The 27840-nt window shown below is 44.8% G+C and overlaps 1 protein-coding gene across 2 annotated transcripts in view; it reads right to left on the minus strand.

Moving 5' to 3' along the window:
* The window catches only part of GALNT13 (polypeptide N-acetylgalactosaminyltransferase 13), a 531696-nt gene that overhangs the window by 145766 nt on the left and 358090 nt on the right, over positions 1–27840 (minus strand). For both annotated transcript variants that reach the window (XM_082261045.1, XM_082261046.1), the window contains exon 3: positions 1173–1339. In XM_082261045.1, the coding sequence (XP_082117171.1) occupies positions 1173–1339 (167 nt within the window). The remainder of the gene's footprint in view (positions 1–1172; positions 1340–27840) is intronic.

Here is a 27840-nt window from a genome sequence, read left to right on the forward strand (position 1 = left end):
TACCTACAGGTAAGGCTATATTAGGACTCACCTGTAGGTACTGTAAATATCTCCTACACTTGTACTCTTTAGGAGATATTCACATGCAAACCATGCTAGACCTTTAGACCTCTGTGCCAGAGTAGAAGGCTTCCGCACGCATGAGCCTTTAATTGACATAATAGCGACCCCAGCCATTCATACAGCCTGAGCCTGCAAACCTGGAAAAAAGACCGGGTAAAGATAGCACGCGGGGGGGGGGGGGAGGAGCAATGACAGCACTGCGCTTAAAGGCACAGTACAGTATGTAAGTATGTCTGTCATATTGTGCTAATATTCAGTGTATACTGGTACATTATGACCTAAACCCTGCAGGGGGGGCCCATTGTTTTTTCTTTTTCTGGCGGTTTACTACAGCTTTAAGTGGGAGGCCATAGGTTAAATTCAAATGTTAGCGTTAGTGAAGATCATGCACCTGGAACTGTTCCCATATACATACCTTAGTGACCCATGGGAGCTCTGGAATCTGAGAAGCTCTGCTATGCAGATCTTGACTTTAGTTCTGAAAGTCAACCACTGGCCCACCTACAGAACCTCTTTAATAATCATTATGGTTGCCCATCACACTGAAAGTCTCATAGCGAAGTGATGATAGGCATTGGCCAAAGTTTGAAAATGTCACCTTTATCCTTCCTTTATTTCTTGGCTGTTCTATAACGTGCCATATGTCTGTTTGAAGAGGTTTAATTTAAAGGAGATTTCCAGGAAAGTTATAAATCCCCTTTTTGGCTGGCGCCTTGCCTTGTGGTAACAAAGAAGGGTACTCACCTCCCACAATCCTTTTGCAAATGATAGCTGGGCCCTTTTCCAACTGAGCTATGCTTGGCTTTCAGAAAACAAAACCTATTGAGAGTCTTCTAAGGTCGCACTGTCATATCAGATTTAACTAGCAGGCAGTGTGACAGGATATTACAGCTTCAAGTTCAGATTTTCTTTAATACCGAAGGATAAAACACAATCGGGGGATTTACAGCTTTCTTGGAAATTCCAATTAAAGGGTATAAACAAACATCTCAGTGCAGCGTAGAATTCTGGAGTTGCTGTTTCGAGTTAGCTGTCAAGTTTAATAATTCAGTCTGATTTACTTGTCATCTCCGCTGACCCAGAAAACCATAAGAAAATGTAAACTGTACCTCTTTCACTTGCATCGTCCACCAAAATAATTTCCGACAAAAGATGGTGAGGAGACCGGTTGATGACGCTGTGGACTGTTCGTAGCAGTGTGCTCCAGGCTTCATTATGAAATACTATGACTATGCTTGTGTTTGGGAGTTCATCGGGATAGACCTTCGTCTTACATCTGTAAAAACCCAACAAATAATAAAGCTCAGTTTTTTAATGGTTCCTCAATTTCTCTATAGTCTCTGCACTTCATCTTTCCCAGTTTTGTATCAGTGCAATTGGTACAGGAACTGACTACTAACTGCCAACTGCTTCATAAAAGGTTAGAAAACTCTGAGATGACCCTTCAGATATTTTTTACTTCAAAGTAAGGAAGCATATTATTTTATCAGTGGCAAAAGTTAGTCTCTGGCATAATGGAAGTTCATTTTATGAGGTGATACAGCAAGATGTGTCTTACTTTCATTTAGTATTGCAATAAGGTGTTCGACAAGTCATGCTGGTATTTTTAACACTCTACAAGAAAAAACGTAATATATATATTACACAATGAATTAAACATTAGTGATTACTTAAAGAGGTAGTAACCCTAACAAATAAAAATTCTGTTTCTTCTGTTCCTTTAAAGCATGTTAAACTGCATGGTGCTTGTGCAGTATCATTTGTCCCTTTCTATGTTGTAATATACCTTGTTGATCCTGCCTGTTCCTGTGTCCCCCTTAGTGCCGGTTCACACTAGTATGACTTGTCAGGCGACTTGTCAGCCTGACAAGTCGTGGACCGTCACGGTCCATTGTGTAGTACAGGAACGGTTCTAATAGGAGCGACACAAGTCGCTCCGACTTAGAAAAAGGGTTCTGTACTACTTCGGGGCGACCTGGAGCGACTTGCATAGACATTAATTTTATGAAGTCCGTGCAAGTCGCGCCGAAGTCGCGGTGCACGCGACTTCACAGGTCGCCCCCGAAGTCGTGCCGCTGCAGTGTGAACCTGCACTTAGTGTGCTGACACAGTAATCATGGCTGCTGATCCATGATATCATGGTCAGTTTACCTGCCTCCGTCATCCTGCTGTTCTCCCTCCCCCCTCCCTCCCTGTTAGATCGAGAGTCTGTGTGTGAGCCATCTCCTCCATGCCACTTTTTCAACTGTCCCTGGCTCCTTTGCTTACATGGCTGGGGATTTCCAGCTATGTATGTTAATGGAGCTGGTGACATCATTGATTGTTATGGAGTCGGTGTGAGAATGATTGACAGTGGGCAGCTGTCATGTATAATAATGGCACAAATACCATTCATTACTATACATGACGTTTAGCTCCCGCTAAAATAAATAGATGTTTAGGCATTTGCCTGAACTTGTGTTTAGATTGAACTTTAAAGTGGTTTTAAAGGCTCAATTTTTTATTTTCATTCATCCATTCTATACAAGAAAGTAAAGAACCTTCTGTGCGCACCAGCCACTCCCCCCCCCCCTCCTCCACCAAACCAGCCTACTAATACTTACCGAAGCCCCATCTCGATCGTGCACAATGTGCACAAGATCAGTGGCTCTCCCGGGCCTCTTCCTCCTCATTGGCTGAGACACAGCACGAGTCGTTGGTTCCTGCAACTATTAGTCACAGCAAAAGAGTCAATGAGGAGAGAGCAGGGTTTGAGCCAGGCTCCCTGTGTGAACAGACACATAGAGCAGCAGCTCGGGGGCGAGCCTGTTTGGGTGCCTCCATGGCAAGCTGTTTGCTATCGGGGCACTGAGCAGGAGGGAAAGGCCAGGAGTGCCTGAGAAGAAGGAGAAAGAAGAGGAAGATCAGGGCTGCTCTGTGCAACATCACTGCACAGAACAAGTAGGTATAACATGGTTGTTGTTTAAAAGAAATGCCTTTAATATCACTTTAAATTCATCCCGATTTTTGTTGTGTCTTCATGATAGGGAGTGAAGGTAAATCCCCCCAAGTTAGACAGCAGAATCAAAAATATCAGGCGGGGTTTCACCAGTTCTCTGCCTATCCTCTTTAAGTGTCTCTTGGGATCGCACATTGTATTGTGGGACCCCAAAGGGAAAAGGTTTTAAGTCCAGCAAAATGATTTCAATCATTTTGTCAATCTCTGTATAAATCCTATCATCTTTTTTTGTACTTTATCAGGATGCTCAAAAAGATATTAGATATATCTACAGGTAGCCACGGACATAATTTGAGCAGACCCTTAATTCTAGAAGTTGTGCCAAAATTGCAAGCAGAGGGCAAATAACTAGTCACCTGTATTGCCTGTGGTCCCTCTACAGCTTATCTTTTCCTCATTATTGATGCCTCGTTCTGCAATATTGCTGTGTGGAGGCAAACATTTCAGAAGAGCTGCCTCAGTAATGACTGGTTTCCACCAAACCTTATGGGACCAACTGTAGGAGGCAGCAGTGTCTTGGATGATCTCACACTGTAGATACCGTTTTCAGCTATATGGCCCAAGGCACACGACTTACTATGCAACTTTTCAGGGTAAATTCAAACAAAAGGTAAATCTTTCTGGGTATTGCATAGACACAATTATTAACTGCAAATCTTATCCTTTTGAATTGAGGTCCACTTTGATGGCTGTTTTTGTATGGTAAGCTTCCGTGCTTTGTTGTGGGGCGCTCTGTATAATTAATAGCACAGACTAAAAAGATATATAGTGAGGTACAGGAATGAGGCAGTGATGATAAAAATGTGTTTGCCAATAACCAAAGCTTATTAGAGAAACGAGGCGCATTCCGTATATACAGATGGCTAATGATTTACTGGCGAGGGTTTAATACTCCCGTCCTCTACACGCTGAATGGAAACTTTCTTGTTATTACCTTGGCAACAAGTCAAATTGTCGTACATTTCATCCATCACAGAGGGATATTTCATGCATCTGTTTTCATAATTAGCGATTGGCTACTAAACAACGGCAAGTGTTTGTTGGAATTACATGGTGAGGAATATGTTACGAGAGAAGGGTGACATGAATTCTATCATCTATGTGATGTTCAGTCTGTTTATCCTATTGGGGGTTATGAGGGTGACACATGGAGGAGGCCAGCCTAGAATTCCCTTTACCCCAGCAGAGGTTAAAGCCCCGTACACACGCACAGATTGTTGGCCGTAAATTGTCAGCCAACGTCCGATCTGCCGATTGTAGGCTTGTTAGTATGATGCTTCCGACAACCAACTGCGAATTTTCGGCCGAAAAAAATCTGGTGTGCATGCTATAAAATTTTTGTTGGCCAACAAAGAATGGCCGATTGTTCCTCAGTCAGTACAGATTTCGGCAGACAAAAATCAGATGAGCAAGACTGGGCATGCTCAGAGAAGAAAAAACACACGGAAAGTCAACCATCACATGACATCACTTCTGAAGTTGGTTTTTGTTGGCCAACAAAAGTCCAGTGCAAGTCTAGAGCACATTTCAACCAACAAACAACACTGGACAAAAGACGGCCGATCGGTTGGCCAACAATCTGTGCGTGTGTACGGGGCTTTAGGCTCTTCATTGGGGATTTCTGGTGTCAGACAGGGCACATGATCTGGCCAGCAGATTCTGGGCTGCCCTGGTACTTTTTTCCTGTTGAACATTTCCAGAACATCTGCAGGGCAAGCAGTAGAGGACTGGACCAGTATACATTTGCCCCCTGGGACGGTACTAAAAAGAAACCTTGGGCTGGTGGCCTTGAGTGGAGATACTCTTCAATTCAGACCATAATTAAGGCAAGGCAGTCAGCTGCAAATGATTTGAGATGAACTGTAATTATTTGTGAAGGTATGGTCATTTTTAAATGCATCCTTTACAATCCATTTTAGGCATACAGCATGCATATGTGATAAGGTATGTCATAATAAATTGTGTCCTTTAAAATAATACCCACCTTTCAGTAGGCCTACCAATCACTCTAGTAATGCGTCACACATTGGGGTGGATATACTAAAGGCAAATAGACTGTGCATTTTACAAGTGCAGTTGCTCCAGAGCTTAGTGAAGCTTCACTTTGCAAAGAATATCCAATCACATGCATTTAAAAAAAAAAAAACAGCATTGTTGCTTGCACATGATTGGATGATGGAAGTCAGTAGAGCCTCACCCCATCTACTAGGCTCTGGAGTAACTGCACTTGCAAAGATCACAGTCTATTTGACCTTAGTAAATACATACTTTTATGCCTTGCACTTTTTATAGTCAACAATTGTCAGTTTTTTTTTATTCAAAGTGTGTGGATACACTCTATAAAAAAAATAGAGCGAACAATCATTTTTCTTTGATGTTTTACAGCAAGTCGAAACTGAGGATGGAACTAATGTACCAAATTCTCTAATGACAAAGGTTTGTTTTTGTTGTTGTTTATTGTTTCTGATCATGCGTATTGCGTAGTCTTTTGTATGCAATATTTCTCGTACGGAAACAGTACAAAAACAGTATACATTAAACCAACATTGCTAGCTCTGTTCAGGTATGAGAAACATTTTGGAGTTTGTCCCAAAATTTTTGTTTGGAAAGTCTGAATCGGATGTGGAAAGTTGTGTACACACTATAGGAAAATCGAACGATCGTGCCTCTCACAGAATTTTTCTTATAGTGCGTACCCTACTTTATTAACGTTAATGCAGTCAAGTATAGGTATGCTTTGTTATACTGTTGATATTGTAAATACATAAATTGCTGTTCACAGTCAGGGCTTAATTCCATAAATCACATTAACAGCATTTGTAGGCATGAGCCTACCCAAAACTGATATTTAAGGTAGATGTAAATTAAAAATTACATTTATTTAGGCTTTTGCACAACTGCCATTTTTTCTTTTTAATAACATCCTGTTTTCACCTTTTTTTACATGTTTTGTTACATTTGAGCCCTGCTGATCTCCTGTAGCCACTGCCAGTTTATATGCACCAGAGATGGCTGCATGGCATTTCTCAAGATGTTACATAGTGCTCTGATATAACTTAACCCTCCTCTTATGTTAGGGTCAGAACCGACCCGTTTTCAGGTTTTCAATGTCTATAAGTATCACATAAATTTGTTTATTGCATCAAGATTTTTTTACTTTGTCAGGAACCTCTATTTAAACAATGTAATAGAAAAAGAATCCTTTTCACTAAATTATAAAATACTGTGGTGAAAATTAAGACGTTCATGGTGTTAGGGTCAATTCTGACCCAGTTATAATATAGGATTTTAGGACACTAATAAGTTCCAAAACTGAAATCATAAACACTCTCTCTGCTTAGTAACACTGACAGCCAATCCCCTCTCAACCCTGTGAGCTGTAGTTAGGGAGGGGCCTATCTCTTTTCCTGCTTGTCTGCTTCTCTAAATAAAGTGAAGAAACATAGGACAAATTCATTTCAGAGTTGCTGACTTTATTTTACCATTTTTTAAATTTGAAAATGAGAGGTATGCTATCAAAAGAAAGGTCTAAGGGGTCACACCAAAAATATTAAAACCAATCTTTTCAAGGATAAAGAAGCCTAACAAGGTAACCAAGAGGTAAGAAACAAATTGGATGATAAATAATTATTCAGAGGGTATTTTATGGCTGATTTAAAACACGGGTCAAAACCGACCCTAATATCATGGATAGTAACAGAATTCTAACATAAGAGGAGGGTTAAAGCTGCTACCGAAACTAAACCCAATAGTGATTGAATTGCTGTGAATGGGGTGCGCTAAACAAAAATTAAGGTTTCTAGCGTAAACACACTATAAACAAAGTATTGCACATGTGACATTTAAATGAAAACTCAAATCATGCAGTCCATAAATGTGCAGGTGAAAACTGGTAGGTGTTCCAGTGGTGATAAAGGTAATAAAAGTCAATGAGTCCACAACTAGTCCAATATGTTGACTGGTCTCCACCCTGTGATATTGATCAAAACTTCTGGATGTGAAGTAAAAAAATCAACTCTTGGTGATGAAACAATCGTGTGATAAAGTGACTTCCACCACCTACAAACTTTTCTCCTTACCAGATAATAACAGCTAGTGAGCAGTTATTCTCAAATAAGGCCGGCTGATAGAGAATAGGGAAAGATCCTCCACCGCACTCCCACTCTGTGTATACACACTGATGGGACTCTTACCAAAAAGGTGCAGATTATGCGCGATGAAAATCACCCTGGCTGAAGGTTCCCCCAGATGGCCGGACGCTCTAGACCAAATCCCCAACCTGTTGCTCCGCTCTTCTAGTAAACTCCACCAAGTACCGTGGGAAAAATCACTCCCTAGATGAGGTGGCTGCATTTGTCTTTTTTCTGGATTTGTGCCCTTTATTGTTACCCGGCGATCCTCCTTTGCAGCTGCAGCTTCGGTGGAATCCGTTTGCCCTTACAGAATGAATGGCAACCCCACTCGTTTTCACAAAGCAGCGCGTTTTGACTGAAGGTGGTTGCGGGTGCAAGAATCACTGCAATTCCTACACCTGCTGCCACACTCCAAAAAAATATATGGTGAATAAACCACCTTTATCCTGTGCTCAGAGTAACAAGGCTTCCCCAACTGCTTTTCCGACTGGACTCTATAAATGGCATCTCGGATGGCTCAGGTCTTGCTGCCCTAAAGGACTGGGGCAGTCCAACAGTACTACAAACAAAAAGGCAAGAAAAGGGTGCACCGTCCTAGCGCATTATCCTCAATATAGGCTTTATTAATTGAAACAAAAAATGGCTACTCACAAACGTAGGTGAAAATCAATCACATCAAACTCATGCACTTGAATATCAGAAGTAGTCCGTACAGATGTCCATAGTCTCATTAAGATGACGGCTGACACGTTTCAAGGCATAGGCCTCTTCCTCAGAGCCCTTTATTGTTACCCGTCCATCCTCCTTTGCAGCTGCAGCTTCGGTGGAATCCGTTTGCCCTTACAGAATGAATGGCAACCCCACTCGTTTTCAGCAGCGCGTTTTGACTGAAGGTGGTTGCGGGTGCAAGAATCGCTGCAATTCCTACACCTGCTGCCACACACAGGTGTGAACCAAGCCTAAGTGTGGAGCTGCCATGCTCAGGAAGCTACGGGATCATATACTTGCAGCACTACACTAGTATCCTTTAGGCCAGGGGTGGGGAACCTTTTTTCTGCCAAGGGCCATTTGGGTATTTATAAAATCATTCGGGGGCCGTACAAAATCATCAACTTAAAAATTAGCCTGTTATATTTGGTCAAACATTTAATTAACTCACCCCTTATGTAATGGCTACAACTGCTTCTCTTTGGTGAGGTGTGTGATGTTAGATGGTATTGATGATGTTGCTACTCGCAACTGGTTTTCCAGGTTTGCGTCAGTCAGTCTGGAGCGCAGTCGAGTTTTTGTGGTGGCAAGTTTTGAAAAGAACTGCTGGTGGGTATAGCTGGCTGGTACTGCTGGTGGGTACAGCTGGCTCAGGCTGGTACTGCTGGCTTGTACTGTGTTGTGGGTACTGCTGGCTGGTAATGCTGGCTCTGGCTGGTACTGCTGTGGGTACTGCTGGCTCTGGCTAGTACTGCTGTGGGTATTGCTGCCTCTGGCTGGTACTGCTGGCTCAGGCTGGTACTGCTGGCTTGTACTGTGCTGTGGGTACTGCTGGCTGGTACTGCTGGCTCTGGCTGGTACTGCTGTGGGTACTGCTGGCTCTGGGTGGTACTGCTGTGGGTACTGCTGGTTCTGGCTGCTACTGCTGTGGATACTGCTGGTTCTGGCTGCTACTGCTGTGGGTACTGCTGGTTCTGGCTGCTACTGCTGTGGGTACTGCTGGTTCTGGCTGCTACTGCTGTGGGCACTGCTGGTTCTGGCTGCTACTGCTGTGGGTACTGCTGGTTCTGGCTGCTACTGCTGTGGGTACTGCTGGTTCTGGCTGCTACTGCTGGTTCTGGCAGGTACTGCTGTGTGTGCTGCTGGAGGGAAATGCTGGCTAGGAAAAGTGTAGCAGCGCCACGCTGGAGGAAGAGGTGATGTTTCTTGTATTGGTCACAGGTGGAGTGCATTTGATATCACTCTACCTGTGACTCACTCAGGCTGTCATAACGGAGCAGGAACTATACAGGAAGCTTCGGCTCCGTTCTGACAGATCAGCTGAGGGACACAGACTTAGCTGCACGGGGGGCCGGACCAAATGACTTCGCGGGCCGCATACGGCCCCCGAACCATAGGTTCCCCACCTCTGCTTTAGGCAAAAGGCAGATGCATTTTTATTTTTTAGAACTTTAACAAAAATAAAAAAAGAGAGACAAACACTGTAGGGATGGGTCTGGCGTATTGACAGATCTGGAATTATACGTAGATTTCTGCTGATCTCTGATAGCCCAATGTGCCTCAAGCCTGGAACCTGACGGAATGATTTACCCATATATTCTAATACGCAGCTATCGTGATCTCTAGTACAGTCAAAATAAGAGGCTGCAAATATACTTAACGTTACCATTTCAAAAGCTGACCTCTCCCAAGGACAATATACAGTCTATTTATTTCAATTATTTATGTGTCAGAAGACGCATCCTATTCTTGTCACTCTCTCATTCCTTTCAATCAGGCAGAAGGCATAGAATAATGTGCAGGCTGTCTGGACTTCTTACATGGCAGAAGTTATGTGAAGCATGTTTTTTATAATGCGATTTAACAATAAATCACACCATCAGGCACAAATATATGTCAAAGTCTGAAAATGAGCACATGCTTTTGTTAGAGTGAAGCCAATGCTCTTTTAAAGGGCACACTCCTATCAAAGCAGGGAATGAAAGCTTGGAATACCTGCTGAGTTGTGTTTTTTTCATCCAGGCATTGCTGTACTGTACCAGTCCATTCCTTATCTATACTCTACTAATCCTGGAACATACCTGCTGCTGATGCTGGAACACATTTCCTGCTGCTTTTACAAAGAAAAAAAAAAAGCCTATACTATGAAGTTTCTTACAGCTTCCATTCAGATTCAAGCCTTCCTGGGAAGCTAAACTATGATTGGTGATACAGGAGCAGAGATAGGATATTACACAGCATGCAATTGTGGAAGTAAATTCATACTGCCCTCCTAAAGTTTACCAAAAATTGAATTAGTAGGGAACCCTTCCTGGAAACAGGAAGACGAGAATGACTCAACACAGGTGAAACATTAGATAGATGGTTCACTCCCTGGTAATCTCACACCTCAACTGCTGCAGTTGCCTTCTCATTGGCTTACCTCTACATAGGCTATCCCCCTCCAGACACATCCACCTTACCACTCATTTGTGGCTCATAATTACATCACACAGGTTTTTCTACACCCTCCTTGGTGTTGTCTTGACACACTTTTTCATACCTTTTATTCCATCTTGTTTCAGTTATTTTTATTTGACCCTTTACTTTTCACCTACACTATGCAAGTTGCACCATGTATCTCCAGTGAGTACAGTACACACATATTTACTACATATATTTTTTACTCACTCTTCATAGATATCCCTCTATGTTGCTACTGGTACTATTCCATTCATTCCAACCCACACTCCTCCCTGTGTGTGGCGTTTTCCACCCTGTCTGCCTGCCTTGTGCGCCCTCAGCTCCTGTGGGAGACACCCAGGGTCAGGTCTCTACCTCCAGTGCCAGTTACTGCCAGAGCTGCAATGTAAGTTTTGGGAATTTGGGTGCCTAGTCTCCTTTTCCCTCCCCCCCCCTAAGTTTCTATTAACCATCATTGTTGCTATTTCCTTATACTTATATATTTTTTATAGACATATATCATACATCTACTCCTGATGAAGTGGCGAACTTAGTCCATGAAACGCGTTGAGTCTGCTGATTTTATGATTTTACTCAACTACCCTCTACCTCTTGGTATTTTGCCATGCTGGTTTCTATGAACCTGGATTTGGGGACCACCCACCAGCTCCCTTACTACCTTGGTTTTTATACAATTTACATGTTATGTTTGCATTTCTGTATGTACCAATAAATGTGTCAATTGTTGTCCTCCCAACCTTGGCATGTCTCTCATTTAAAGTCCCAACCTTCCTTTTATTCCTGGGAAGTTAAAATTTGATTGGTAATACAGAGATAGGATATTATGCAGCATGCAGTTGTGGAAGTAAATTCATACTGCCCTCCTACTAAAGCTTACCAAAAATGTAATTGGTAAGGAATCCTCCCTGGAGACCGGAAGACGAGAATGACTCAACACAGGTGAAACATTAGATAGATAGTTCACTCCCTGGTCATCTCACACCTCGAATATTGCAATTCCCTTCTCATTGGCTTACCTCTACATAGGCTATACCCCCTTCAATCCATCATGAATGCTGCTGCCTGACTCATCCACCTTACCAATCGCTCAGTGTGGGCTACCCCTCTCTCTCAATCCCTCCACTGGCTTCTGCTCACCCAACAAATTAAATTCAAAATACTAACAACATCTTACAAAGCCATTCACAATTTAGCCCCCAGCTACATCACCAGCCTCGTCTCAGAATACCAACCTAATCGCTCTCTTCGTTCCTCTCAAAACCTCCTGCTCTCTATCTCCATCGTCTCCTCCTATCATGCTCACCTCAAGGACTTTTCCAGAGCCTCTCCAATCCTTTGAAACTCCTTACCCCAATTTGTCTGATTATCTCTTACTCTATTAGCTTTTAGATGATCCCTGAAAACCCTCCTCTTCAGAGAAGCCTATCTTACCCACACCTAACAACCGTACTTCCATTTTCTCCATCAGCTCATCCCGCACAATTATTGTCTTTTGTTTCACTTGACCCTCCCTTCTAGATTGTAAGCTCTAACGAGCAGGGCCCTCTAATTCCTCCTGCGTTGAATTGTAGTGTAACTGTATTGTCTTCCCTCACATTGTAAAGTGCTGTGCAAACTGTTGGCACTATATAAATCCTGTATAATGATAATAATAATAATAATAATAATACTTGATTAGTGCATTGCAGCCAAAGTGTTCTGTTCCCCCTCCCTCTCAATATGTAATTATCTCTCTGATTTTGGCGCCAAATGAGAGTTAAATAAGGAGATCTGTGTAGTTTAGATCTGCGGAGGTTCTGACGGACTGGTTGCTGACAAGGTAATGTGCTGTGTATGCTTAGTGCAGAGCTATGCTCAAGATATGTTTGCTGATAGATACTACCGTGTATGCTTAGGAAAGGTGATTTGCTTTGTATACCTAGTAAAGAGCTATGCTAAAACTGTGTTTGCAGAGGGAAACTATTGGATATGACAGATGTATATACTCTTTGTTATGTTTAAGGTGGTTGGCTGACATCCAGGGCAGCACTGCCGCCTCTACGGAGACACACTCGCTCTGCTGTGATGCATCCCCTTTTTATAACCGTTGACAGGTAACTGCTTACAATTATGTGGTTTTTCGGTAGTGTGCACATTAACTTAATAGATGTGCTGATTGGATAACTAAGGTTACATTCTCATAGGTTGCTACTATAAATTATCTCCGTTGTGATCGGTGGATCTCCAGTCAGGATACTACCTTTTTTGGATATTTGTTTTTGAATTGAGCTTGATGGTCTCTTCTGGTGTTCATCATTTATGGAAGTGAGTTAATGAACTTTTTATGACCCATAAAGGCAAGCTCTCTATATACTGTCTGCATACATTTAACATGATAAACAGCCTATACTAGTCTATATTTGGGCACGAGCAACATACAAATTGATCCGTGTATGTTACCCTCCCAATATCCTATTTTACTCTGACACAATGGTCTCGGGCTACATTGCCTAAAGGGGGTGCTTACATTTACAGGGATTGTGATTAAAATGCTATAATGCAATACTATACTATGTACATATTGCACATTGCTTACTGTGTCTTTTTCTTGGCCAGGATTTTCATTTGTTACCTTTGCAGTCAAGATGACAAGGTCCTGATGATGCTATGAGCGAAACGCGTTGACCTCTTATATCACGCCTGCAAAGTATACTGACGGTGTTTTCCCATTACACTTTTTTGGCTGGTATCATTATCTGGCCAATGGCACAGGATACTGTAAACTCTGTATTTATCTACTGTTCTGTTATAAATGTTTGTAATAAAATATAGTTTTTTATACATATACATTGTGCAGTCGTTCCTTTCTGGTACCAATAAAGTCCCATCGGGTTAGGTCTGTTCTTTTTGCACAAATTTCAGGGGATGTGGTACCGCCTCAAACAGCCATAAAACCCCTTTTTTGTATGCGAAAATTGAATTACACAGGACTCAAATTAACCTTTTTGTGATTAGAGGTAATTGATTCCCACATGCCCCGGCCAAATTTTTTTTTTTTTCCATAAGAAATTTTTATTGAGTTTTAAATAGAAAACATACATAATATACATTACACATAAGTACAAAAGCATGGAATGTATACACAAATAAAGAAGAGTGAATGGTAAGATAACACAAACTTGGAATAACATGGCAAAAATTAAGCGGAATAAACATCTTCGTTATAACAGTGGGTTCATGGAGAGTAGTCATACAGATAACATGGCCACGAGTCTGTCTAATCTGAAAATCGGGGTTACCTGAGGCAGGGGGCCATATTAGTTAAGGATATGCGTGGGGAAGGCAACATGTGCCACAGCGGCACCATTAACTGGGAAGTGCTATCCATGTTGTACATAGGGCAGGGGTTGAATATGGCCGGGATGCAAGCTAGTACCCACTAATTATCGGATAGGTAATCAATTTTTACCAAGAAGAGGAGACAAACAGACAAACAACAGAACGGGTGGGAATGATGGGGAAGGGGAAGAGGGGTGAGGGGTGGGGAAGAGGAGGGGGGGGGGGAGCAAGGGATGTAGAGGGGGGTGAGTGGGGGTTAAAGTAAAGAAAAGAGGGCAGGCGGGGATGAAAAGGAACAGTATATGATCAAAGGTGTATCAATTAAATCATGAACTGTTGTCTTTGGTTTCCATAATTGATTTGTAAGTGGCGGTATCCTTGAATCTGATCCAATCTATCCATAGGGCTGAAAACTTGTGGATTTGATCATTTGAAATGCTGATTAATTCCTCCATTTCCTCAATTCTATTGAGTCTAAGGAACCATTCCCTAGAAGATGGAATGGAGGTTGATTTCCAATGGCATGGCAGGCATAGTTTAGCAGCAGTTAGCATGTGGCGGGCAAGGATCGGCCTGGGTGTGTTTTGAGTGGCTGGGACGTGGTTGAGAAGAAAATGGCCGGGGGTCAGGGGAAGGTCATAAGACGTGACCTCACGCACCAACCTGTGAACCATCTCCCAGAAAGGCTGGATATTGGGGCAGGACCACCAGATGTGAAGCATGGATCCGGTTTCCTGACGGCACCTCCAACAGGTGTCGGGAACCCCAGGTTGAAATTTATGAATTCTATCTGGCGTCCTGTACCAACGCGTTAGGATTTTATATCCATTTTCCTGGGTGGTGACGTTAATAGAGGCCCGGTGAACCGAGCGGCACATAGTTTCCCAGTCCTTTTCAGAAAGGGAGAGTTGGAGGTCACGGGACCAGGCTTGCGCAAAGGGGGCCAGAGCGACTGGAGGAGCGTCGAGTAGGTGGCCATAGAGTTCCGAAATCAAGTGTCGCTGTGGTTTGGCGCGGATGCTGATAGCTTCCAAAGGGGTCGGGGGTCTCGACCAATCGCTAGAGGTAGCTGAGGTAGTAAGAAAGTGTCGAATCTGGAAATAGGACCAGAGTGGAAGAGTGTATGGTGTTATGGAGCGATTAATCTCTTCCCAGGAGAGGAGATTTCCATCCTTGAAAAAACAGTGAGCAAGTATTTCCTGATGAGGCCAATTGTGTCGAAGGAAATTAAGTGAGTTGCCGGGTGGAAATGCGGGATTCATCCTCAAAGAGGTTAAGGGGCCAACCCGCGGGTTGATCCGGAGCTTTTTGCGCCACTTGTCGTGGACCAGGAGCGGAGGTCCAATTAGGGGGTGACATTTAAGAGATAGGGGAACGGAAGAGAAGGGCATCCAAGCCAGTAAGTGAAGCGGGATTTCTGAAAAGGAATTTTCAAGATTCACAACCAGTTTGCTGGAGGAGTGAAGATTCCAGTCCAGAAGTCTGGTCAGGATGCATGCCTTGTGATAGGTCTGTAAGTCCGGGAGGCCCAGGCCACCTTTGTGTTTAGGGGCCATCAGGCGGGTGAGTTTGATCCTGGGAGGTTTCCCATCCCACAAAAATTTAGAACAGGTAGTCCGAAGGGTCGTGAAGAATGAAGCCGGGAGTTGAATGGGAGCCGCCTGGAATAGATACAACAGTCTGGGAAGGATAGACATCTTGAGTAGGGCGGCCCTGCCAAACCACGAAACGCGTATATTCTTCCACGCCCGTAGGTCGCTGCAAATAGCTGTCAGTAAGGGTTTATAATTGGTGTCAAAGAGGGATTCAAGGCGGCGGGGTATGTGTATGCCCAGATAGGGGATGGACGCTGGTGCCCATATGAAAGGGAAATTAGTTTTGCATCTCTGCAGGTCCACATTAGGTAGAGTGACATTCAGGGCCATGGATTTGGAATAATTAACTTTAAGATTTGAGAGGGAGTGAAAGAGTGCAAGGTCTTGAAGCAAGTTTGGCAGGGAGACGTGCGGGTGAGAAAGAAAAAGTAGCATATCATCCGCGAATGCCGCTACCTTGTGAGTGTTGTCACCTATCGGGATTCCACGTATGTTGGGGTTCGAGCGGATCATATTTAAAAAGGGTTCCAGAGAGAGTACAAAGAGGATGGGGGACAGGGGGCAGCCCTGTCGTGTGCCATTGGAAAGGTGAAAGGCGTTCGACAGGTGGCCATTAACCCGTACTCGGGCTACCTGATTGGTGTATAGAGCGCGTATACTCAGTAGCATTCTCTCTCGCAATCCCATGGATATCAGCATAGAGGAGAGATAGTCCCAGGCCACTCTGTCGAACGCCTTTTCAGCGTCCAGGGAGAGAAAGAAACCGGGGAGGTTATGGGAGGTAAGCCAGTGGTGAACGTTAAGTGCCCTAGTGGTGTTGTCCCGCGCCTCCCTCCCCGGGATGAACCCAACTTGGTCCAAAGAGACCAGGGAAGGAAGGAGCGGGACAAGCCGGTTGGCCAAAATCTTGGCATAAAGTTTAGCATCTACATTTAGAAGGGAGATAGGACGATAGCTGGAAACTAGCGTCTCGTCCTTACCTTCCTTGGGGATCACTGTAATGTAGGCTTCTAAAAGCGACGTGGATTGATGCTGGGATTCTGCAAGACTCCTAAAGGCTCTAACAAAGTGAGGTTTGAGTATGTCCTCAAAGGCCCGAAAGTATAGGAGGGGAAGACCATCAGGTCCAGGTGCTTTGCCCGGCTTCATCTCGCGTAGAGCTCTAGTGAGCTCTTCGGTGGTGATGGGAGATTCAAGAGCTTCTGCGTCTTGGGTGGATAGGGGGGATAAGCCATGAGATTTGAAAAAATTCTCGAGTTGAGATGTTCTTGATGCAGTCTGGGTAGGACTGCCAGGAGCTGGGGAGAGGTTGTATAGGCCCTTATAAAATTCCTCAAATTGATGGGCGATAGCCTCATTAGAGGAGTGGAGATTGCCCGCCGAATCTCTGATGGTATAGATGGAGGCGAGATTAGTTTTAGGGCGGGAGGCCCGGGCTAGAAGACGACCACTTTTATTACCCTGTTCGTAAAACACTTTACGGCTAAGGACAAGTCTACGATGTGCTTGGAGGCCTAATAGTTCTTTCAAGCGCGAACGGGTCTCAGATAGTTCCGACGCGGCTGCTTGGGCATGAGAGCGTTTGTGTGCCGTCTCGAGGACGGTAAGTCGGGAATATAGGTCTTGAAGTTCGCGTTGGCGTTCTTTTTTCAGGGAGGCTGCTATTGCTAGGAGTTCGCCTCTAATTACGCACTTATGTGCTTCCCATTGAACAAGAGGTGTGGTGTCCGGAGTGTCGTTAATCTCAAAGTATTCCCTAAGTTTAGACTGCAGGCTGGAGAGAACTGGCCCATCCTTGAGGAGCGAGGGGTTCAATCTCCACGTTTTGGACTTTGTGACAAGTTCAGGGAATCGGAGCGTCATGGTTATAGGACTATGATCTGAGAGGATCCTAGGTTCAATAGTGGCACCCGAAAGGAAAGGCAGGTCTGTTTGTGAAAGAAAAATGTAGTCGATTCTTGAAAATTTGGAGTGGGGGGCGGAGAAGAATGTGTAGTCCCTATCGTTAGGGAATAACGTCCTCCAGGAATCATGAAGATGCAAGGATCGAAGTTGAAGGTGAATTTGGCGCAGTGCCCGGAATGGCAGCACTGATGCACCGGTTGATGAATCTAGGAGGGGATTGAGAGGGGCATTAAAATCTCCCCCAAATATCAAGAGTCCGGTAGTGAAGTCTGCAAGTTCCTGGCATACTGTTCGGAAAAAAGGTATTTGTTTGGTATTTGGCGCGTATATATTGGCTAGGGTCACTGGTCGAGAGTTAAGGTGGCCTTTAACAAAGAGGAATCTACCCTCTGGATCCGATCTAACGTCCAGAGGCTTGAAGTCGACTTGTTTAGCAAGTAAGATAGAAACTCCACGTGATTTGGAACCTTCAGAAGTAGCATGAAACGCTGTAGGGAAGTGCTTATTAGAGAAGGAAAGCGGATCACCCGTTTTGAAATGAGTTTCCTGCACTAATACTATTTGGGCCCGCAAACGTGAGGCTTCGGCTAGAAATTGTGAGCGCTTTTCAGGAACGTTCAATCCCTGGGCATTGGACGAAAGAATCTTGATAGTGCGTTGCGTTTTGGTCATGGCAGGGGCAGGCATGATGACGTCCACTCAAAAAGGGAGACAAATCAGGGAGTATGAGAGGGTGTATCAGAGAAGAAGAGAAACGGGGCAGAGGGGGGAAGAGATAAAAAAAGGGGGGTGATAAGGGATGAGGGGGAGAGGAGATATGTAGGGGGGACCAGAAGGGAGACAAGGGGAGAGGAGGGAAGGGGGGAAAAGGGGAAAAGCGGGGGGCTAATGTGGGGAGGGTCGGGAAGGAGGAGGCCGGAGAAAAACACAAGGAAAAGGAGAGCAAATAAGGTCCCCTAGCTTCCCTCTATCAGCAAATCGGAATGACCAGCCGCTAGAGGAGGGGTAGGGGGGAAAGACACAAAGTGTCGCAGGTCAACAGACAGTATAAACTGCTGTTGAGGTGGGGAACAATAGTCTGGATACGATCCCAAGTTATGCATGGGACGGCTCCGCACTGGGGATCAGCAGAGCATGTGTAATAAATGGCGGTGGGTGCCACAATCAGTGAGACAGAGAGGGTCATTAGGTATATTAAAGTGGTAGCCTGAGGTGGGTAATACCGAATACCCAACAATAAACAAGTTTCAAACAGTGTATTAGACATAAAACAAAAAGAAAGAACCTGAAGTGTAATACAGCGTAAACACAGGGGAGAAAGCTGGTAACAATAGCTGTAACAGATAGGTTGTATCCTGGGAAGAGGACAACAAGGTCAACATCTTAGCTTGCCTGTGCATGAAGTAAACAGTTAGTGAATTAACGGTAGGTACTCTCGAGCCGATTCAGTCCCCTGTCCCCGTTTATGTGGCCTAATGGGAAATCAGGGTCGGTCTGTGTCAGTCTCGGGAGTGGTGTCTGGAGGGGAATTGTTGGTGTCCACAAGCTTAGTTAAAAAGGGGGGAGGTGTTGGTTTGGAAGGGAGATTGTAGGTATTCCGGGAGGTGAGGAAAGCGATTATATCGTGGGGAGCAGCATCAGTCTGGTCGGGCGGTACGAGTTGTATAGGTAGGGGGAGGTAGTCACAGGAAACAGTAGGATGGGAGGGGGAGTGGGGAATGAGGGTCCTGGGGAGGAGGTATAGTCGTCATTAATGAGGAGGAGGGAGGGGGATTAGGAGGGACCGTGACCAACAGTTCAGTGTCCAGAGCTACTTATCATACCATAAATAACATTCCTATGAAATACAGCATCTCAATCTCTTTTGTCATCAAGGTGTGGTCGTAGCAAGAATACATGCAAAGTTTAGGCAGTTTGAGGCAAATCAAAGCAGCTCATCTCCCTTTCCCCCCATGTAATAGCAAATACTGACAAAATAAAGGCGGCATAAGCTAATGACAAGACAGCATGTAGGTTAAACATTAAATATCTAGAATAATCGTAATGGGAAACCTGTAGCAGCCAGTGGTGATGTATGGAAAATGCCATCCATGGGGCTCGCAGTGAACACCGAGGTTCATGGAGCAATGTCAGGTAGGTTAGTAGTTCTGAGTCTTCAGAAGCGCTGAATCGAGATGATAAAACCTGTGGAGAATCAAGGGGAGAGGAAAACAAGGGAGGATATCGGGGGGAATGGGGATCAGTGACACATCCGTGGGCGATGTATAGGAGGGATCGAATGACCAAGAAGGGGGGGAGGGGGGTGAAATGTGGACATCAGAGTCAATGGAGCAGTCTAAATCAGTAAGGGTGTCGGCTGCCAACTGACAGAGAAAAATGGATCAGAAGGGGCAGCGAGGACTGGGGGTTGTAGCTGGATAGAGTCACAATGACAAAGTCCAGAGCAGGGGGGTATGAGGTGTATGGGGGGGTAGGACCAAGGGGGGAATGGGACAAGAGTACCTTTAAGGAAGTATCAGTCAGGCATCAGCGATCAGCTAGAAAGTTCAGAGCTTCAACTTCTCCCGTTGGCGGGCTGGCGATCGAAGAGGACTTGAGCGACGATCATCTCTGGAGCGCATGGGAGTAGCATCGTGGTGTGAAAGGCGTCTTCTGCGTTGTCTGCTTCTCTGTGCTTTAGGGGTATTGGAGGCGGTAACTGAGATCCAGGGGTCTGGTGTGTAGAACTCTCCATACCAGTCGGGCAGGTCCATCACAGGAATGTCAAAGGCATCACAGAAAGCAGGTATGTCATCAGGGATTTTTAAGGATGCGGACCTGCCCCGAAAGGTGGCAAAGAGGCAAAATGGAAAGCGCCACCTGTATGTGATACCTCTGGTGCGGAGGGCTTCTAGTAGGGGGCGTAGGGCTCTGCGATTTTGCAGAGTGATGGGCGAGAGGTCCTGGAAGAGTTTCAGCTCAGTCCCCTCAAACTGTACGCGATCCCGGCCCCTCGCTTTTCTGAGAATTGCTTCTTTAAGGGGGTAACTCACCAGGCAGCAGATCACATCGCGAGGTGGGTCGGAGTCTCCCGCTCGGGGGCGCAGGGCCCGGTGTGCTCTCTCGAAATCGATCGGGGTGTCCGCCGGTCTCTCGAGGAGGTCGTTGAAGATCGTTGTTAGCGAGGTGGTCAAGTCGGGGGGTTCCACAGACTCCGGGAGGCCCCGCAAGCGGATATTATGCCTCCTTCCCCGATTGTCCAGATCCTCAAGGTGGCGGTTTATCTCGATGAGGTGGGATGTGTACAGGTCCGTGCCCCTCTGGAGCTGCTTGATGGCGGCCGCATGAGTGGCAGAGGCCTTCTCTGTGACGTCAAGTCTGGCGGTCACTGAGCGTAGTTCTGCAGTGAGTTCCGATATAGCAGAGCCCAAGGTGGATTTAATGTCCGCGGCCACATTTTGAAGATCCGTGAGGCTCGGAAGGGGTACTGCGGTGGTCGGCTGAGCCTGGGATCCGGAGGCGATAGAGGGTTGCGCCATGGGAGAGCTGGGCGCGGGAGCCGGAGAGGCCGCACGCTGGCTGTTCTTCTGCGTGCGGAAGATGGCTGGGATGTTTCCCGTGAGCTGGGTCTCCTGATCAGGCATCGCCCGGCTGGCTGAGGCACTGCGACCCGATCTGAGCATGATTTGGAGGTTGAAGGCACCCGAAAAAGCGTTTAGTAGATCCCCAGTGCGTGGAGCCGAGCTAACATGCGGCCATTCGGGTCCGGTGCCAATCCACGCCCCTCAGGGTTTACTTTGGGTAAGCAGTGTGAGGTGTTGGGAGCTTACCCAGCTTCTGGTGGATGGATGGAGTCTGCAGGAAAGATCACTGTTTCCAGGGCTGCTAGGCCGCCACTTTGGGTGTTCTTTTGTTGCCCAATAGAGTCCCTGGATGGCGGATGGCGGGTCCTGTGGGCTCTGGCAGGTGGCGGGTGCCTGTGGGAGGGAGGCAGGCAGTCTGTTTGGGCCTGTGTAGCCGCCGCCGCGCCGGACGTCGGGCCGCGGCGACCGCTAGGAAAGACCGCGGCTTCAACAGGGGTGTAGGCCTCAGTCTCGGAGCTCCGGATCCCGGCCGCCTAGATGGAAAATAAGCAGATCGGCCTGCACAGGGGATCACGGAGGAGCAGTGGGAGCCCAGTGGGTATGCTATTTGAGGGTCTAAGCGGAGGATCGCCCCGGCCAAATTTAGCAGTGGTAGCATGTGTTGGTTAACATACCAATCTCTCCATGACTAATGAGCGTACCAAATTGTTTTGATAAAAAATATATATATTTTTATAGACTGTCCAATGCACAAGAATGCGAAAATATTTTATTTTTTTATTTTTCTATTGTTCATTTTTTTTTTATTAGTGCAATTGACTCTGACAGTTATACTTGTAGCAAGGTTTCCAGGCCTATGGCCTGATGTGGGTCCGCCATTAGTACCGGTAATCTCTCTAGCCCATGTGAGCTGTGACCCTGGGTGTGACAACTGAAGCAGCGATAACTCCGGCAACTTTGTTTGTGGTTTTTTATTGGAATAAAGGGGATGGGAGAAGGGAATGAGTGGGATACTCCTTGAGGCTTAAACTAATTACAATTGGGACTTTTACTCCTGAAATGCCCGTTGGCGCTTCTGTGATGCCAGCCGGTGCCAGCCAACGCTCACTGACACTGAGAACACTCTGTATAACAGAAGAAGTGCTGAATCCTCGACTTATAGTCCAGAAGATCGAGGACTGAGAACTGTAGAAGTCCTGACACTGTTGTACTGTGAAAGTCACTGAATACTTTCCCCCGCCTGGCACAACTTGAGGTAGTATGTAGTAGAATCTGTATAGCTGTCACTGTAACTGGCACGTTCTGTACAATTCAGGGCCCAAACTGCAGATGACCCCGCCCTTGAACTTTTCAGGGTCCACTGACTAGGTACCCCCTCTGTAGCTTCAGGGTCCTCAACCTAGGTACCCCCTTTACAGCTAGTTGGCACTGGATCCCAGAACTTCTTCCGGAGTGGTCCACTCTGACTCAAGGCAGACCCCCAGGGGCAATCCACAGTACTCACAATCTGTGTAGGCTTTCCTGGGACTGAATAAACAATATTGCTGCGCTAAGTGAATAAATCAATCGTTATGTGTAATTAAATATTAAGTGATCAAATCTTATCCAAATCAATCCATAAACTGTGATATCAAATAATAAATCAGAAGGTAAACAGTGGTGTAATTAATAGTCCCAATTCACAGTGAAAAAAAGTGACACAGTAATGACTGAAATCTTCATCCGTGAATGTGATCAAAGGTGCTTCATGCTTCACTCCAAGTGCTCCTGGTGACAGGTGTAAGATTAGCAGCTCACCTTAAAAACAGACTCCTGAAAATCAAATACACTTTGGGATAATCACAGTCGCCTGGTACGCCTTCCTACCATCGCCTCCAGATACTCTCTCCAGGTATGTAAGGCATAATATCAATCACTTAAAGTAGTGCGGACTTTCTAGGCATCACAACACTTCCTGCAACCTCCGGGAATAGACGTGATGACGTGCAGGCTCCTCCCCTGTACGCGTTACGTCATAGACTTCGTCAGCGGGGTTTACTGGGACTGGACCCCTCTCTCTCCCTCAGCTCAACTCAGCACTCTCTGGACACTCAGGCAACCCCCCGAGACATCCTCTTTCCTTAGACAGGAGGAGAGACAGCCGCACTATCCTTCCTGGGACTCTGCTCCCATAAAAGACACCGTGCCATGCACTTCCCCCAAACTTATACCCACTCCCAGAATCCTTTGCAGCATGATCTGCCTTCTGGGGTAGTTACAAGCTGGGATGTGTCCCCTGATTGGGCTTCCTACACTGTCCTATGTGAAGCCTCTGACAGGAGCCAGTGGGAATACTTCTCACCTCAGCAGGCACATCTGGAAGCACTGACACCCTAGTTAAATAAATCACAGCCCTGCTGTTAGGCAGACAAGGCCCACTATAGTTTTACCTAGCACCTACCTGTAGGGTGCTACATACTATTAAAGCAACACTTTACTCTCATAATCAGCACTGACTTTTTTAATCCTTATGCTGCTACCATTAGTAAATAGATAAATAGAATTAGAAAATAGATAGTAAATAGGAAGTATATATTTACTTGTTTTAAACGTTTTGTTTTTTTATTAATTCTTCTTCAATTACTTCCTGGTTTCTGGCCTAGGCAAATGATGTCATACATCCCAGGAATCTTAAGGCGGGGAAGAGGGGTTTTCTCAGCTAAACACACCTGCCTGCATGCCTAAGCTAAGGACAGATGGATTTCAGAAAGTAAATGCTACATCAGTGATGGTGAACCTTGGCACCCCAGATGTTTTGGAACTACATTTCCCATGATGCTCAACTACATTGCACAGTGCATGAGCATCATGGGAAATGTAGTTCCAAAACATCTGGGGGGCCAAGGTTGGCCATCATTGTGCTACATGAATCATCCTTCCTTATGTAAGTTGGCCTTGGCAACATGGATTGACATGGATGACATGGATGAAAGTTTGCTTTGAATATTAAAAAGGAATTAATTGTGTTTTTGGATGGGGTGCTCATATGCAGTGTAGTTCCACTTTAAAGTCTATGTAACACAGCTACACCCCTCTAAGCTTTGTCTGTAAATAATAACATGAACCAATTCATCCATATATGGGATCATTGTAATTACTAGAAAAACCTTTTTCAGTCAGTAATCTCCTTTTCTTCAGCACTGTGGGGCCTGATCTGTGGGTGGAGCTAAGCTGCAGAGTGTTACCAGTGCGGTGATCAGTGTCCATTGACACTTCCTCCAGCTCAGTATCTGACATGTTGTACTTTGGTAGGGACATAGAGCTGAAGGAAGAGTCTGCAGGAGCCTGGCATTGCATCCCCAATTCACTAATCACAGCTGCAATGCTTTAAGGTCTAATTTGCAAAACATAAATAAAAAATAATACATAAAAGTAATAAATGCACATTTTGTTTTCCCTGCAAATATACAAGAATGTATTATTTTTTGTAAAAGGTGGACTTACCCTTTAAATTGTGAAAAACAAACAAAAAAATGATTCCATAAATATACATTGTAATATTTATCCTGTGATAAATGCAATCCCACGCAGCACACAGCTGCTTTGTTCTTCTACTATTGTGACAGTGATGTCAGTGACGGTTAAATGTCTGTCAATTACCCAACTGGAGCCAGTCCATCAGATACACCTGCCTGTCAGGAAGGGGGAACGAGGAAGCTGTGTGTAAGCACAGCTGTTTAGGAGAAAAAGGTGGGTGGCCACACTGCAGAGGAAACATCAGTCTGCAGAGCGTTGTCAGCAGGAATGAGATGAGGTAGTGCTAGTATTCGCCAAGGTCACTATGGTTTTTCCTGCAACATTTTTAGTAGAATAGAAGAGCACATAATAATACAAATGTATTAGGGTGCCTTACTTGGGTTTACTAACATTTTTATAGACGCCACAGTAGATGAGCACAGAAGTCTGAAGGTGTCAATGTTCATCTCCAGGCTGAAGGCTTTCATTTTTCTTAAAGCGTAACTCCACTTTTGTTGAGAAAAAATGGGTGATCTCTGTACAGTACAAGGATTTTAACAAACTTTGTTGCAGATTTATGCCTTATGTTATTCAGAAGAAATCATTATTTGTTCCTCTGTGCTGAGTGGGTCAAATGGGAGTGGTTTCATAATTATCTATAAGCTGTGGCAGCTGCAGGGCTCTAATGAGGAAAGCTGCTGGGCCTGCATCCCTTTAGACGTGTTCCTATTGGGAGTATCTCACCAAAAATGATATTTTCTTTGCAGGGGATGCCAGAAATCTACTTGTATCTTATGCAGACTTCTGGGAAAATTGGTAAGCCAATCACACAAGCAGGAAATGATGTTTCTGGGGTGTGGTCAGTATACATTCTGTGTACAGAACAGCTCCAGGTAGCCATATTGCATTGCATTTTCAGAAAATGACAACAGCTACAGATTGGAAAGGAAAGGTCATTTTTAATAACATTTAATTACAATATGATTTGTGTCACAATTGTATACGCTATATTGTTTTTTTCTTTATTTGCTATTTTTTTCCCCACAAAAGTGTAGTTACTTTAATGATTCCTCCAGCCTGCATGTGACCACTATGTAAGAGGTGACCAATCAGTTACCACTCTATCTGGTTCCCAATCATCCATGGGCACAACAGATGTCACTGATTGAGGGTGAAGGGCTGTGTGATGTGTAGACAGATATTAGCTACTTGCGCCCCGCCCACTGTACATTTACTGCGGCACTCTGCCACTGCTGGGCAAAGCGACGTAGCCCTACGTCGTTTGCTCAGGAGACTGTAGTCTGCGTGTGCTGCCGGCGTGTGACTGGTGGCTCCGATGGCCGCCGGCCACTCGCGATCTCCCGCAGCAGAGAGAGAAGGACAGACGGGTGATGTAAACACAGCCGTCTGTCATTCTCCCTGAAGGGATCACAAAGGCTATGTGATCCTGCTATATAGGATCGCATGTCTCTGGGATTACTTCACAAGCGATGCCCCCTGACAGTTAGAATCACACCCCTAGGGACACATTTAACCCCTTGATCACCAGTACAGTTAACCCTTTACCTGCCAGTGTCATTTTTACAGTAACAGTGCATATTTTTAGCACTGATTACTGTAGTAATGTCACTGGTACACCCAAAAGTGTCTAAAATGTCAGTTAGGGGTCCGATCTGTCCACCGCAATGTCGCAGTCCCACAAAAAAAAAACGCAGATCGCCGCCATTACTAGTAAAAAAAAAACAATAAAAGGACATAAATCATTCCTGTAGTTAGTAAACGCAATACATTTTTGCGCAAACCAATCAAAGTATGCTTTTTTTTACCAAAAATATGTAGCAGAAAACAAATTGCCCTAAAATGTTAAACAATTTTGATTTTTACATTTTTTTTGAGAATTTCATATTAAAAAATGTGAAAAATGTTATTTTTTCAAAATTGTCGCCCTTTTTTTGTTTATAGCACAAAAAATAAAAATCGCACAGGTGATCAAATAACACCAAAAGAAAGCTCTGTTTGTGGGAAAAAAATGTCAATTTCGTTTGGGTACAGCATGGCACGACCGCACAATCCGTTAGTCACGCAGTGCCGAATCGAAAAATAGGGTCTGGTCATTGAGCAGCCAAATCCTCCGGGGCTAAAGTGGTTAATGCATCCTTGGCAAGAGGCATTGTACTGGGGAACGTTAATAAACAGACTGCAGACCAAACCCATACTCTGGGTAGTCTGGATATACCTATACCCTGCTGTGCATCGATTGTTCATTCTGCATATGGAACTTTGTTATTCTTTTGTTATTCTATTTTACACTGTATTCTACGTTTATGAAAAGCTACAGATATTCTTTCGCTGTTCTACGTATGCTCTGTTTCTGTCTGATCGTTCATGAACAGATCGTCCTGATGTATTGATTTACTTAATCACCACACAATTGTCTATACTGGTCTCTTTGAAAACTCAATACCATTCTTTGAAATTAAATAAATAAATAAACAGACTGCAGATAGGAAGGGGTTAAAGTGGAAGGTTTACTTTGCTGACAGCCTCCCATCCCCTGAATTAAAAAAACACCAAGTCAAAGCTGCCAGAAATGCAATTTTTGTGAAAAAAAATAAATAAATAAATAACTTAGACACAACTTCTATCCACTTCTTCCATCCACTTCTTCCATCCACTTCTTCCATCCACTTCTTCCATCCACTTCTTCCATCCACTTCTTGGCAGTGGCAATAAGGTTGCCAAAAGAATGCGCTAATGCGATAAATTCTTAGCTTTCCAGATACCAAACCAGGTGCAATGTAGCATCATTTTGGGGCACAGTAGGGACATGGAGGTCAGCAGAAGGAACCGGTAAGAGCTGCGGGGGAATTGACATTTCCTGCATGCTTCACACAAAGATTTTCAAAAATGAAAGCAGCATTCTTTCAGGGAAGGCAGCGGGAACAGTATGTCTTCATTTACTTATACACTATTGGCACTGCAAGTACAGGCTCGGCTCTACTCGGCCCTGCTTGGCCCTGCTTGGCTCGGTTTGCTTTTCCACTGCTGGTACCGCATGGTACGGTGTTGGAACGGTTCGGTACGGTTTGGTATGGTTTGCTTTTCCACTAAAGTAGTACTAAGGTTAAGTGGGTGGGATAACAACGATTCTCTGACCAATCAGTGGCTAGTAGTGACTGCATGCAAAGGATTGTGGGATATGGTACCGGGTATGGTACCTCTTGGAACCACAATCGAGGTGGTACTGTTTTAGAGAGCCGTACCGTTCGGTTCCATGCAGTGTAAAAGCGCCGCCGTACCATACCGTACCAAACCGTTCCTACACCGTACCATGCGGTACCAGCAGTGGAAAAGCACAAAAGCGAGCCGAACCGTTTGGTTCCATGCAGTGGAAAAGTGCCATATATTAACAGAAATTTTGGGACGCCTGCCTTTACACTCACATGAACTTTAATGGCATCCCAGTCTCAGTCCGCAGGGTTCAATATTGAGTTGGCCCACCCTTTGCAGCTATAACAGCTTCAACTCTTCTGGGAAGGCTGTCCACAAGGTTTAGGAGTGTCTATGGGAATGTTTAACCATTCTTTCAGAAGTACATT

This window comes from Pelophylax lessonae, assembly GCF_965119305.1.
Source record: "Pelophylax lessonae genome assembly, chromosome: 6".
In the NCBI taxonomy this organism is placed as follows: domain Eukaryota; kingdom Metazoa; phylum Chordata; class Amphibia; order Anura; family Ranidae; genus Pelophylax; species Pelophylax lessonae.